The 12,807-nt window shown below is 46.7% G+C and overlaps 1 protein-coding gene across 2 annotated transcripts in view; it reads right to left on the bottom strand.

The window, feature by feature from the left end:
- The window catches only part of SLC6A11 (solute carrier family 6 member 11), a 128,553-nt gene that overhangs the window by 29,570 nt on the left and 86,176 nt on the right, over positions 1-12,807 (bottom strand). For both annotated transcript variants that reach the window (XM_077751504.1, XM_077751505.1), the window contains one exon: positions 1,981-2,084. In XM_077751504.1, the coding sequence (XP_077607630.1) occupies positions 1,981-2,084 (104 nt within the window). The remainder of the gene's footprint in view (positions 1-1,980; positions 2,085-12,807) is intronic.

Genomic DNA, 12,807 nt, shown 5'->3' with positions numbered 1-12,807 from the left:
AACTGGCCATCCCTTTCGGTGAGGAATAGGGGTGCAGGAACCAGAAAGGCCTGAGCTCAAAGCCATGTTCCACCACTGGCAATGTGAACACGAGCAAGTGACTTATTGTGGGGCCTCAGTTTCCTCATCTGTGTGATGGACGGCTCCTTCCTTGCCTCCTGACACATCAGGCAGCACTGTAGCAGGCTCAAGGGCTGGTGGCAAACAAGAAGACCTAGCTTGTGTCCCCATGGAACTGACCTGTGAGCAGTGGTCACGTGATTTCCGCGGTGTCCTACACAGAGGGCGGGTCTAAGTCAGCAGTCACGCTGCTGTGGTGACAGCTGTATGCAGATGGCATCCTTCTCCAGCATCCCAAGGGGTCACGTTCAACCCCGACCCATGGACTGCTACGCTCTTCTCCCGCCCTGTGCCTTTCTCTTCCTGTCCCTGGTTACTGTTCTGCATTGTGGCTAACAGAGTGCTCTGCATCTCATCCCCAACACCCACCTCCCCATGAACACCTGGAGGGTAGGAAGGACCTTATGGACAAGCTGGCCTGGTCTTCCACCTCGCCGGCATCCTCCTGTCCGGCCAAGGGCCTTCAGGAACAACAGAACTTGCTGCCTAATGGCCCGTTGGATTCCACAATGGCTCTTCCTTGCAGCATACTGGACCTGACCACTTTCACTTCCTCGGTGCCTCAGTTTCCCCAGCTTACAAAATCTGTGGACCGAGGCTGTGCCATTCTTGTGTGTATCTCCTAAGGAACCCATGTTGGTGTCTCACACTCGGCAGACCCATAATGCACGCGGTTTTAACGAACGGGTTAATAAAGTGATCATGAAGCGAGCTTTCAGCGAGATGTGGCAGAGCCCTGGGATGGAAAATGGAAGACCTCAGGCAGAGCCCAGGCTCTACTGTGTCCAGCTGGGGGGCCACCTCCATGAGCCTCTCTTTCCCCATCTCAAAGACGGGGATAATGTGGGAGGGACTTTATCAGTGCCGCAAGTGCTTTCAAAGGCATAATCTCCCTTGAGCCACCCGGCAACCGAATACCAGTCCCCTGAACACCCACCTACCATGACCAGGAACTGCATTCAGGGGTACAGAGAGCTCAGCAAACAGACCACTGGCTAGAATCCAGGTGACTTGGGCAGGTTGCTGGCCCTCGGTGGGTCTCAGCCTCACAGTCGGAATCAGGCTGCAGGCACGAGAAGCCAGGCAGCCAGGGTCAGACGGCCTCCGGCTCACCTCCCAGCCTGGGCCCTTCCCTTCCCAGCGCGGGGTGTGGGCTCAGGCAGGGGGCCGGGNGCCCCAGTCCCTCCAGATGGGGCAGGAGAGGAGCCTATAATCAAGTGAGAAGGGGCAAGAAGCGGGTTTCTGAACAGAAGGCAGAAGATCAGAGCCCGCACTGTCAGAAGAGCTGGGCTCAAGTCCCAGCGTTGCCACTTTCTAGCGATGTGACCCTGGGCACTTACCTGCCCTGGGATAAATCTTTGCCATATAGGGTGGGATGGAGGCCTGAATAAGATTCCTGGGGCGTGGGGCGCCTGGGTGGCTTAGTCGGTTAAGCGTCCGACTTTCGCTTAGGTCATGATCTCGCGGTTCGTGGGTTCGAGCCCCGCGTCGGGCTCTGTGCTGACTGCCAGCTCAGACCCTGGGGCCTGTTTCAGAGTCTGTGTCTCCCTCTCTCTCTGACCCTCCCCTGCTCACTCTGTCTCTCTCACTCTCTCCTAGAAATAAATAAAAATTATTAAAAAAAAAAAAAAGATTCCTGGGGTGGACGGATTCACGTTCAGCCTGCAACGCACTCTGGTCACATTCAGTATTTTCCTAGCTCCTCAAGCGGCCCCCTCTGACCCTGGGGCAGGGAGAGGCTGAGAAACAGACTGTTGGTCTCCTCCTGGCCCTGCAAGGTGGGGGGATGGAAGCGAAGGGGCCTGGCAGTGAGGAGCTCTTGGGGTTTGGTGGAGAGCGGGTGGGGCCAGAAATGCTCACCTGTAGCAGTTGTTGTTATAATTGTTATAACTTCCCAGAGCAGTCAGGCAGCCCAGGCAGATGGCATAGGAGAAAAAGATCTGTGTCCCAGCATCTACCCAGACCTGCAGGAAGGCACAAAGACGTCAGCATCAAGAGAAGTCAGATGAGTGGCTGCCCTTTTCTCTGAAACCCCCCACCCACACCTTACCATCCAAGAAGTCTAGGCGAGGAAATAATCAAACTTCCTAAACTTCTCAGGAACGTGTTTTAGGAGTTCTGTTATCAGGGACTGCTTCATTAAATATAAATGTCCTTAATTAATTCCAGAATCTTCCAGAGGCTGTGGGTAACAGTTCACTGAACAGCAAGAATTTGGATGTTCAGGTCCCTGCTTCAGCTTGTGTGACCTTGGAAAAGCTATTTAGCCTCTCTGAGACTTAGTCTCCTCATCCGCAAAGTGGGGAATGAACTTCCCTCTTAGGATTGTCGAGAGGATTTGTGTAATATGGAATGGAAGCTCCTGGGACCCGGCTCATAAGGCAAGTCATATTTAAGCCAAATTGAGTGACTTCTTATCTTTGTGATTAAGATTACCACGAGGAAGCTGTCATAGGACTCTGCCCGTGGGAAAATATTTGCATATTTGCATTGCATAGCATGAGCATAAGAAGGGACAGGGAAGGGGGGGGAGAAGGCGGAGGCCTGCCTGTATCTTTCACCTTTCAAAACAGGTGCATTTTAGGCTTCCTATGTGGTACTGAATGGAACCTACTTTCTTAGTTTCCAGGTTCCTCTCTGACAAAAACTGCTGTTGACAGCGTGGCACGCACACCAGAGGTAACACGGTTCCCTAGGCTCTCCCTGAGCCCCGCTCCAAGGAAAATCCATAGCCAAAAGCCAGACGCAGCTGATGACAGCGATGCTGGAGAGTTAGGTGCCATCCAGAGAACAAGGCTTTGCACTAATGCAAGTACTAGCTACACTTACTGAGCACTTGCTATGTGCCGGGAACTGGGCTGAGCCCTTTAAGCGTTAGGTCACTTGAATATTCACAATAACCCTACGTGGTAAGTGCTATTTTTTATAGCTAAGGAAAGTGAGGAACAGAGAGGTTGAGTAATCTACTCAAGCCCACACAGCTGGGAATGGCAGAGGTAAGTCTATAGAAACCCACCTCTAGACATACATGCTTAACCAACCCCAGAATTTGAGATGTCCTCTGAGATAATCTCCCACTCAACACAAGACTCTCTCCTGAGTACTCCTGACTATTAGAATAGTCTCTGTTTGATTACTGCTAGTGACAGGAAACTCACTATATGCTGATGTGGCCCTTTCTTCCTTAGAGAGTTCTGACCATTAGGACATTTCTCAGAAGAAATTCTCCTTCCTGGGGGTTCCTAGTTGGAACCATCCAGATCACGCTCCCTTTTCTGTGCAATAGCACTTGAGAGGTTTGGAGAAAGCACCAGTTTCCCTTGGATCCTAGAACTCTTCCTTCTCCAGGCAAAATCTCTCTTATTTCCTCTCTTGGGGACTTGATTGCAACAGTACAGGTCACTCTACCCCGGATTTGCTTGAGTTTGTGAATCATTCAGCAAATACTTATTAAAATTGAAGATCATAATGCTGCTTCTCAACCTAAGAAATGAAAACATTTTTTTTCCCTCCCTGGAGTATCCTGGAGTTAAAGGAGCATCTCAAGGAGAGCTCTTTTCATGAAGTGTGTGTGTGTATTTGTGTGTGTGTGTGTGTGTGTGTGTGTAGAGCAGGGGTGCCAGTATAACAGAGAGGACTGAGACATGGGGAAGAGGAAATGCAAAGAGGGACTATCACAAGAGCCTTTTCAAGAAATTTTGCCACCAAGAGGAGATGGGAGAGAGGTAGTGGAAGCGGAATTTAGGGAGAATTTTTTTAGTGGTAGAAACTGGAGGGTGCTTAAATGTTGACAGGGAAGGGCCAGTGCAGACAAAAGTGTTAGAGATTTAGGAGAGAAACGGATGCATTTTTAAGTCCTCCCGCTCTGCCTCAGTTTCCCTATTTGCTACTTCAGTGGATTTCCTTTACCCAAATCCAGGGTAGAGACCCTTCCAGGTCATCAAATCCCCAAGAAGGAAAGACAGGTATTTTGCCTGAGAAGGAAGAGTCCTAGGGCCCTGGGGCACTTGGTGCTTTCTGTGAATCTCTAAGACGAGTAGTAAGTCGCAGGGAGAAGTGAAAGGCAGTACAGCTGCTGCCCCAGGACACTGGGGACCAGCTCACAAGACCTACCCAGCGGGACTCCGGGCGCTCTATCAAGCACTGCTCCTCCAGTCCCTCACCCCTGCTTGTAAGGCCTCTGCAAACTATTATCTCTCCACGCACCCCTTCACTGTCCTCTGGCTGCGTGAGACAAACTCGGGGGAAATCTAGCTGGTCCATCACGACTGAGCTCCACGGCAACTGGTTCCTCTCCACCCGAAACATAAAACACCAGCGAGCTTTCTATCCACACAGCCCAGAGATGTGACCCTCAAAAAATGACTTTCACTTATGGGGAATTTTCCGTGCAGTCTGTGCATTGAGCACATCAGCGCTAAAACAGGTACCTGCTGTTTTTGCCCACCCAGCATCCATCTCCCCCTTTCAGGTAACAGCTCCCCAATTTTCCTTTAGGAAACCACCTCTTCTCCACTGGGAGGGAGCCTCAGAGATGGTCACATGACCCAGGCCTGGCCAATCAAAACATTTCTCTTGGCCACAGTGATTGGTTCAGAGATGAGCATATGATGCAAGGCAAGCCAATGAAACTCAATCCTGGGACTTTTACTGAAACTACCGCAAATGGGATACAATGTTTTCTTCTGGAGATGCTAAGCTTGTAATTCCTGGGGGTCATCACTGACCATGAGGGAATAGCCTGCCTGAGAATAAAGCCAACGCAGAGGAAAGCGGCATCTAGAGCAAAGAAAGACTCATATTGGTGATATGACTTGAGTACCTGGATCCAGTTTTACCTGAAATGAGACCTACCCTAGAACACTGAAATTTTAGAGGCCTATAAATTCTTTTTCTTTTTAAAAAAATGTTTACTTATTTATTTTTGAAAGACAGAGAGAGAGTGAGCGAGTGAGAGAGAGCGAGCGAGCACACAAGCAGGGGAGGGGCAGAGAGAGAGGGAGACACAGAATCTGCAGCTGGCTCCGAGCTGTCAGCACAGAGCCTGACACAGGGCTGGAACCCACGAATAGCTAGATCATGACCAGAGCCCAAGTCAGATGATCAACCAACATCTTTGAGCTACCCAGCTGCCCCAAATTCCTCTCTTTCTTAAGTCAACTTGAATTGGATTGCTGTCACTTCAAACTCAAAGAATTCTGACTAGTAGCAACATTAAGTGCTTAGAAAAGCCCAGGGGCTGTAAGCCCTATTCCTTCAATCAATCCTGAATTAACTGATGAACCAGCATTTACTGAGAACCTTCTGTATGCAGAGCCCTGTGCAGAACCTGAAAGAAGTACTGTACACTTACAGATAGCACTTCATCTCTGTCTGCAGGTGAGATAAGCTGAAACATTAAGGGGACAAGGTAGCCAGCACCTAGGCGTGGTTGATGGTGGGGGTGGGGAAGGATAATTAACATGTGCTAGGGCAATCAGAGGAGTGATCAAAGACAGGAAATGATGAGGGAGGACATTTTGGATCTGGAGGTTCATGTGAGAGGGCGATGCTTTCTCAAATAATTTTTCCTTCTTGCTCCCCTCCCTCCAAGGTAAAAAGCCGGTCATTGTTATGCTGGTGGTTACCATCAAATGAAATACCTTTATACAATTCCCTTCGTCCCCCCTCCTTGTAACACCGTGGGCTGGTTCCCAAGTATAAGGAATACGGAAATTAGCCAGGAGTCTCAGTTTCTTTTCCTTCCCTATCCTCTAGCATCTAAGTAGAAGAAATATCCGTTGGTTTCCAGTTGCTATGTGAAAGTAATATGTGAACTTATCCTATTTTTCATATACACAATTCACAGTCCCCCAACTTTAAATACTTGTTCTGTATCTGCATGATCAGAATGTACAACTATTACAAATGTTATCTCCGTGACAGACACCATTTAGTGTGAGTTCTACACGTGAATCTTAATTTAATGTTCACTCCAGCCCTTATGTTAATACCTCTCTTGTTAGTTTGGTTGCTTGTTCTCTAGTAAGTCCCTCAGGCAAGGCTCATGAAAATAAGATTTCCTGGCTTCTTGCATGTTCATAATAGTTGGCTGACGGCTTTCATACTTGAACGTCAGTGTGGCTGCAGAGAATATCCTTGGGTCTCTCTCTCTCTTTTCCGGAGTATCTTAAATACATTGCTTAGTTGTCCCCTGGCACAGAGTGATATGTAGAAAAGCCTGATTCCATTCTTACTCACTTACTCTTTTTGTTTGAATGACCGACATTCTGGTTTTTTCTTTTCTCTTTTAACGGTCATTTTTATTAGAATAGGTCTTAATGTGGACTAGTCTGGGTTGATTTTCCTAGGCTTTTTGGTGTACTTCTTCAAGATAAAATTCAAGTCTTCTTATTTCAGGAAAAAAAAAAACCCTAAATTATTGTTTTTAGGATTTATTTTCTTCCACTGCTTTGGGTTTCTTCTTGGAAAGAAGAAATGTATGTTGGATCTTTCTTATATCACTTTTTCTTTTATTCTTTAATCAATCCCTTCATTTCTGACTTTATTTTTTTTTATTTTTTTAAATATTTTTTATTTATTTCTAGGAGAGAGAGAGAGACAGCGTGAGCAGGGGAGGGTCAGAGAGAGAGGGAGTCACAGACTGAAACAGGCTCCAGGCTCCGAGCTGGCAGCCAGCACAGAGCCCGACGCGGGGCTCGAACCCACGAACCGTGAGACCATGACCTAAGCGAAAGTCGGACGCTCAACCGACTAAGCCACCCAGGCGCCCCCTGACTTTATTTTTTTATTTTCCTCCTTTCCATCCCCTATTTACCTTATGATATTACCCGTGATGTCTATTCAGCCCTTTATTCTTTCTATTTAGTTATTCCCCCCAAAATGTTTTGCTTTTCTTAAGCAGTCCTTCCTTCCTGGCAGCCTTATTTTCAAATCTTCTTTTTGTCCAACAATTTCACCTACGCTATTGTTTTATCACATCTGTCGGTTCTTCGTTGCTTTCAGCTTGTTTTGAAATATTAAGTTTTAGTATTCAGCTGTTTCGTGGGCTTGTCTGTGGAATGCATACACTATCTATAGGAATGCTATTATGCTCCGAATTCTTTGTCTTATAAGAGCTTTGTATGGGATCTGACATGCCCTTTTCTGTTGTTCATGGGTAGGGCAGACACATTTTCTTGTCCTCTCAGGAGGAGATTTCCTTGTGTAGAGGAATGGGGGAGATTATCCAAGGTGGATTTTCTAGCCTCTTCTGTTATTATCAAAAAGTCTTGAAAACTATGATTGTTTTTAGTACCTTCTGAAATTATTGTTCTCTGTTCCCTTCCTCTACTCTTATCCCAAATTCCTCTTTACGTTTCCTTTAGTGTCACTGTCCTGCTCAATCTGGATTCTGCTCCTAGTGGTTTCTCCCCAGTGTGGTCTTCTCTCTGCCTATGGAGCCTCAGCTGCTTGGTCCTTAGAGTTCCCAGGTCCCAGACCCCTGCCCGCGCTTCCCAAGGCCGCCCCACAGTCACCTCTATCTTGGGGCCCACACATATTCCTCCAGTTTGGGCTGACCTTTTTAATTTTTTATTTATTTTTTAATTTAAATCCAAGTTAGTTAACATATAGTGTAATAAGGATTTCAGGAACAGAATTTAGTGATTCATCACATACATACAATAGCCGTGCTCATTCCAACAAGTATCCTCCTTAATGCCTCTTGCCCATTCAGCCCATCTCCCTACCCAACATCCCGCCAGCAACTCTCAGTTTGTTCTTTGTATTTGTCTCTTATGGTTTGTTTCCCTCTCTGTTTTTATATTATTTTTGCTTCCCTTCCCTTATGTTCACCTCTTTTTGTATCTTAAATTCCACATATGAGTGAAATCATATATTTGTCTTTCTCTGACTTATTTCCCTTAGCAAAATACACTCTAGTTCCATCCACGTTGTTGCAAATGGCAAGATTTCATTCTCTTTGATTGCTGAGTAATATTCCACTGAATATATATACCCTTTTTTTTTTTAATGTTTATTTTTGAGAGAGACAGAGAGACAGAGTGCGAGCAGGGAGAGGGCAGAGTGACNGAGAGAGAGAGAGAGAGAGAGTCTGAAGCAGGCTTCAGGCTCTGAGCTGTCAGCATGGAGCCTGACGTGGGACTCCAATCCATGAACCGTGAGATCATGACCTGAGCCAAAGTCAGATGCCCAAACAACTGAGCCACCCAGGCGCCCCGATACCACATTTCTTTATCCATTCATCAGTCAATGGTTATTTGGGCTCTTTCCATACTTTGGTTATTGTCAATAGTGCTGTTATAAACATTGGGTGTGTTGGGTGTGTGTGCCCCTTTGAATCAGCACTCCTGTATCCTTTGGATAAATATCTAGTATTGCACTTGCTGGGTCATAGGGTAGTTCTATTTTGAATTTTTTGAGGAACTTCCCTTCTGTTTTCCAGACTGGCTGTACCAGTTTGCATTCCTGCCCTCAGTGCAAAAAGTTTCCCCTTTCTCTGCATCCTCACCAACATCTATTGCTCTGTGAGTTGTTCATTTTAGCCCTCTGACAGGTATGAAGTGGTATCTTGTTGTGGCTTTGATCTGCATTTCTCTGATGATGAGTAATGTTCAGCATTTTTTCAGGTGTCTGCTAGCCATCTGGATGTCTTCTTTGGAAAAGCTGTCTATTCATGTCTTTTGCCCATTTCCTCACTGGAGTATTTCTTTTTTGCGTGTTGAGTTTGAGAAGTTCTTTATATATCTTGCATACTAACCCTTTACCTGATATGCCATTTGAAAATATCTTCTCCCATTTTTACGGTTGCCTTTTAGTTTTGCTAATTGTTTCCTTTGCTGTGCAGAAGCTTTTTATGTTGATGAGGCCCCAATAGATCATTTTTGGTTTTGTTTCCCTTGCCAACAGAGCCATGTCAAGTAAGAAGTTGCTGCAGTCGAGGTCAGAGAGGTTGTTACCTGTTTTCTCCTCTAGGATTTTGATCAATGGAACAGAAGAGAGAACCCAGAAATGGACCCACAAATGTATGGCCAACTAATCTTTGACAAAGCAGGAAAGAATATCCAATGGAGAAAACACACTCTCTGTAGCAAATGGTGTTGGGGAAACTGGACAGTGACATGCAGAAGAATGAATCTGTACCACTTTCTTACACCATACACAAAAAATAAACTCAAAGTGGATGAAAGACTTCAGTGTAAGACAGGGAGCCATCAAAATCCTAGAGGAAATAATTGGCTGACCTTCTACGATAGCTCTACCAAGCTTCCCCTCCTCGAGTCCTCTCCTTCTAGGGGTGAACTCGTGTTAGAGATTTCTGGTTTTCCTGGCTCTCAGTTTTCTGAATTCCTTTGGCCTTTGCTCTCATCTTCATCTTCATCTTAACTACAAAGTTGACATCATGCGGATGTTATTGCCATCAGCATTTGGCTCCACTTGTTCACATTTTGTGGTTCATGGAGTCATGAACTCTAGTTCATTGTATAATTACTGTGAAGATGCTGTCCATAGGTTTTTGTTTGTTTGTTTTGTTTTACTCTCCTGGATTTTCTCTTTGGGTGCAGGGATTCTGGAACTTTTTTTGCTTGTTTGTTTTTCTGTTTTTTCTGTTGCCGTCTTGTCTCCTTGATTCCCAAGAAATGATCGGGGGAAGAGGAAACAAGATTGGTCTTAACTGGAACTGAGAGAAGAATACCCAGATTGAGCAACTTGGTTGATGGGGTGTAATGGAAGATGAGCTGGTTTTTTTAAAGGGAGGGTCGAAGTATAAAGTGGGGAAATGGGGAAGTATGGTTTTGGACAAGGCAGGTTTGGGACATAAACCTGAGATGTGCAGGAGATAGGGGGAAAGTCAAGGGCTAAATATCACAGCCTGGGCTGGAAACACACATTTGGGAGTCATCAGAATTTTAGCAATAACTTTACATCTTGACTCCAGATCTGAACCTTTCTCCACTGGCTTTTTCCATTTTTCACATTTGTAAAACTCAGGTTGGTAAAACTTCTCTGCTCAGACACATGCTCATTGGGCATTCAAGAACCAAGAAACCTTCAGGGTTAGACTTCATGAAAGTATCTCATGAAGAAGCATGGTATATCTTCACATGAAGTCAGCATGATTAGACTCCTTAACCAACTTGCATAACCGAGGTGTGTCTATGTTCTTAAACATATGCCTGTCGTTGTAAAAATGCAACAAGGTCCCAGTTGTCAGCCTTCCTCCTCATCAGGGAAGGAATCAGTTAACTTATGAGGGAGCTGCTATATTTGTTAAGATAATTACTGCTGGGCTACGCAGGAATAAACAATAAACCCCCAAAGCTCAATAGCTTAGCCCACAGAAGTTTGTGGGGGGTTTTTTTGCCCACAGAAATCCAGACACAGATTACTAAGGGGCTCTCTGCAACCCAGTGACTTAGCAATACAAGCCCTTCTATCTTATCTTGATACTTCTACATCAACACGTCCTCTGAGGCAAAGGAACATAGAATTGGAGGTTTGCTTGGGAAGTTTTAAGAATCAGACCTGGGGGGTTGCTGAAATCACTTCTGCCCACATATCACAAACCAGACCCAAGTTGCAGGGTCCTAACCTGAAAGCAAGGGGGTCTGGGAAATATCCTCTTCCTACTTACCCAAGAAGAGAAAAGAAAGTGAGAACTGGTTGGTAAGCACACAGTATTATCTCTGCTACAGGCATTATACCAAGTCTATTTCCCCTACTCCTTTCTTCAGCGAGGAATTCCACAAACACCCAGAGATCAAACACGGTGGCTACTGGAAGGACTTGATATAAGATAAAAAGAGAGGCTAATAAAACGGACTAACAACACTTATGAACCCTTCCATCGATGTGGCGATGGCTTAAGAAGTGGGGAACTTGAGTGAGCTTTGTTGAAGACCTAAATTGTACTGGAGGCTTTCACCGACACAATCTCCCCATTTCCATAACCATCTCATTAAGGTAAGTCCTCCTATCTCCATTTTTAGAGAACAGGAAATGAGTCCACACAAAGTCAAACAGCTAATCAGGGAGACAGTCAGGTTTGAACCCATGGTACTCTGCCTCCATGTTTCCCAGAGAAAAGCTGGGGCCTCCTGGTGTGTTGAGGAGGCCTGGGGTCCCCACTAGGGTATAAACAGCTCTGTGGCTGTCCAGTCAAGTGGGACAAAGGCAAACTCCACCTCAATGAAAGGAAGACCAGGCAACTGAACCCCATTGACCAGCATCTCCCAGGATGCTACAAAGAAGGCAGCTCAGTGGAGAAAGGGCTTCCTATTTCTCAACACAATTTGAAGGGAAAATAGTCTCCACAAAACAAGCCCTAAGGAAGCTGGGTCAGTAGCTGAGAAACGGATCACTCCCCATGTTCTGCAGCAATGAATGGGGGGCGTTCTGGCAGCGTGAACGTGGGCGGTCCACATTCAGAGGTTTGGAGAACAGATTTGCATGGGAACAGGGGAGCAGAGCCCCTTTAGAAGAGAGGTAGTTCCGCCTTCTAGCTCTGGGGTAACCTCGTCTCTTTTGGGGCAGCTGGTTCCGGTGAGTCCTGGTGCATAGTAGGTACAGAAAGCAATGGATCAGAGTGTGACCCCACTTCCCAACTAGACCCTCAGGGCCCAGCACAAGCCTGCACAGAGTAGTAGGTCCTTAACGATATTAGCCCGGAGGAACAAGGAAGGGTGACAAAGTCTTCCCTACCCACACTCAGAGGCTACAGTTTTCATGACAGATGCTCACTATTTGCTGCCCCAGTCCTCATGAAGAACTCTTTACAGTTTGCAAAGCACCTGCTTATGTTCTGCGAGCCACAGGCTGCCCNGGAGAGGGGGGGGGGGGGGGGGGGGCGGGCAGAAGCATGCTTTCCCTCTCCCCACATTCTACCTTGACCCTAGATGGAGAATGTCTTATCCATTAGAAGTCTGGGAGCAAAAGCGTCGTGTCTTTTTCTCACCTCTTGGAGAGAAGAGACTCATCCTACTCAGCAGGGATCAAGGAGAGGGTTGGCGTGCATACGCGGTTAGCACTTCCCTCTTTTACTCTCACATGCAAAAGGTTAAATAAGACAATGTGCGTGAAAGAGATACTCACACAGTGCCTAGCTCTTGGAGGGCACCTAGGAAGTGCTCAGAAACCCAGCCATGAGTTCTAACAGTGGGCGTCTAGTCAACACGAATTCCTCCTCAGACATGCCAGTATTCAGAAATCTAGGAGAAAAAAAAAAAACCTCTTCCCTTTTTCCCTATAGTAAACAGGCACTGGGCGTCCACCATGTGCCAGGCACAGTACCAGCATCTCCTGCCCTCAGAGGGCTTACACTCTAGCAGGAGAGACAGACCACACACCAGGGCGGAGAAGAGGCAATGTAGCACCTGGCGGACAGGAGCGTGCAGGGACTATGGGAGATGAGGTTTCGGGTCAGCCGCTGCTGCCTCGGGAGGCTGAGAGGGGGCCGGAGCCGAAGGTCTCATTTTCTGTGGTGTCTGGCGCAGCATAGGGGACAGGAAGACACTTGGCCAGAAACGTGCCTTCAGGTCTACGAACAGAGCTGTGCGTCAGAGCAGAAGCGCGGCTCCTCTGAGCATCACCAAAGCTGACGCCAGCGGGCAGGCCCATCTCTGTGTCCTGGAGTAGGCGGTATTTGTGGCACTGCCACTTGGAGGTCCCTGACGAAGGCAGCATTAG

The sequence above is a fragment of the Crocuta crocuta genome, unplaced genomic scaffold, assembly GCF_008692635.1.
Source record: "Crocuta crocuta isolate KB4526 unplaced genomic scaffold, BGI_CrCroc_1.0 scaffold69, whole genome shotgun sequence".
In the NCBI taxonomy this organism is placed as follows: Eukaryota; Metazoa; Chordata; class Mammalia; order Carnivora; family Hyaenidae; genus Crocuta; species Crocuta crocuta.
Note: the sequence above shows the minus strand (reverse complement) of the source record. Positions and strands in the feature narration are given on the sequence as shown.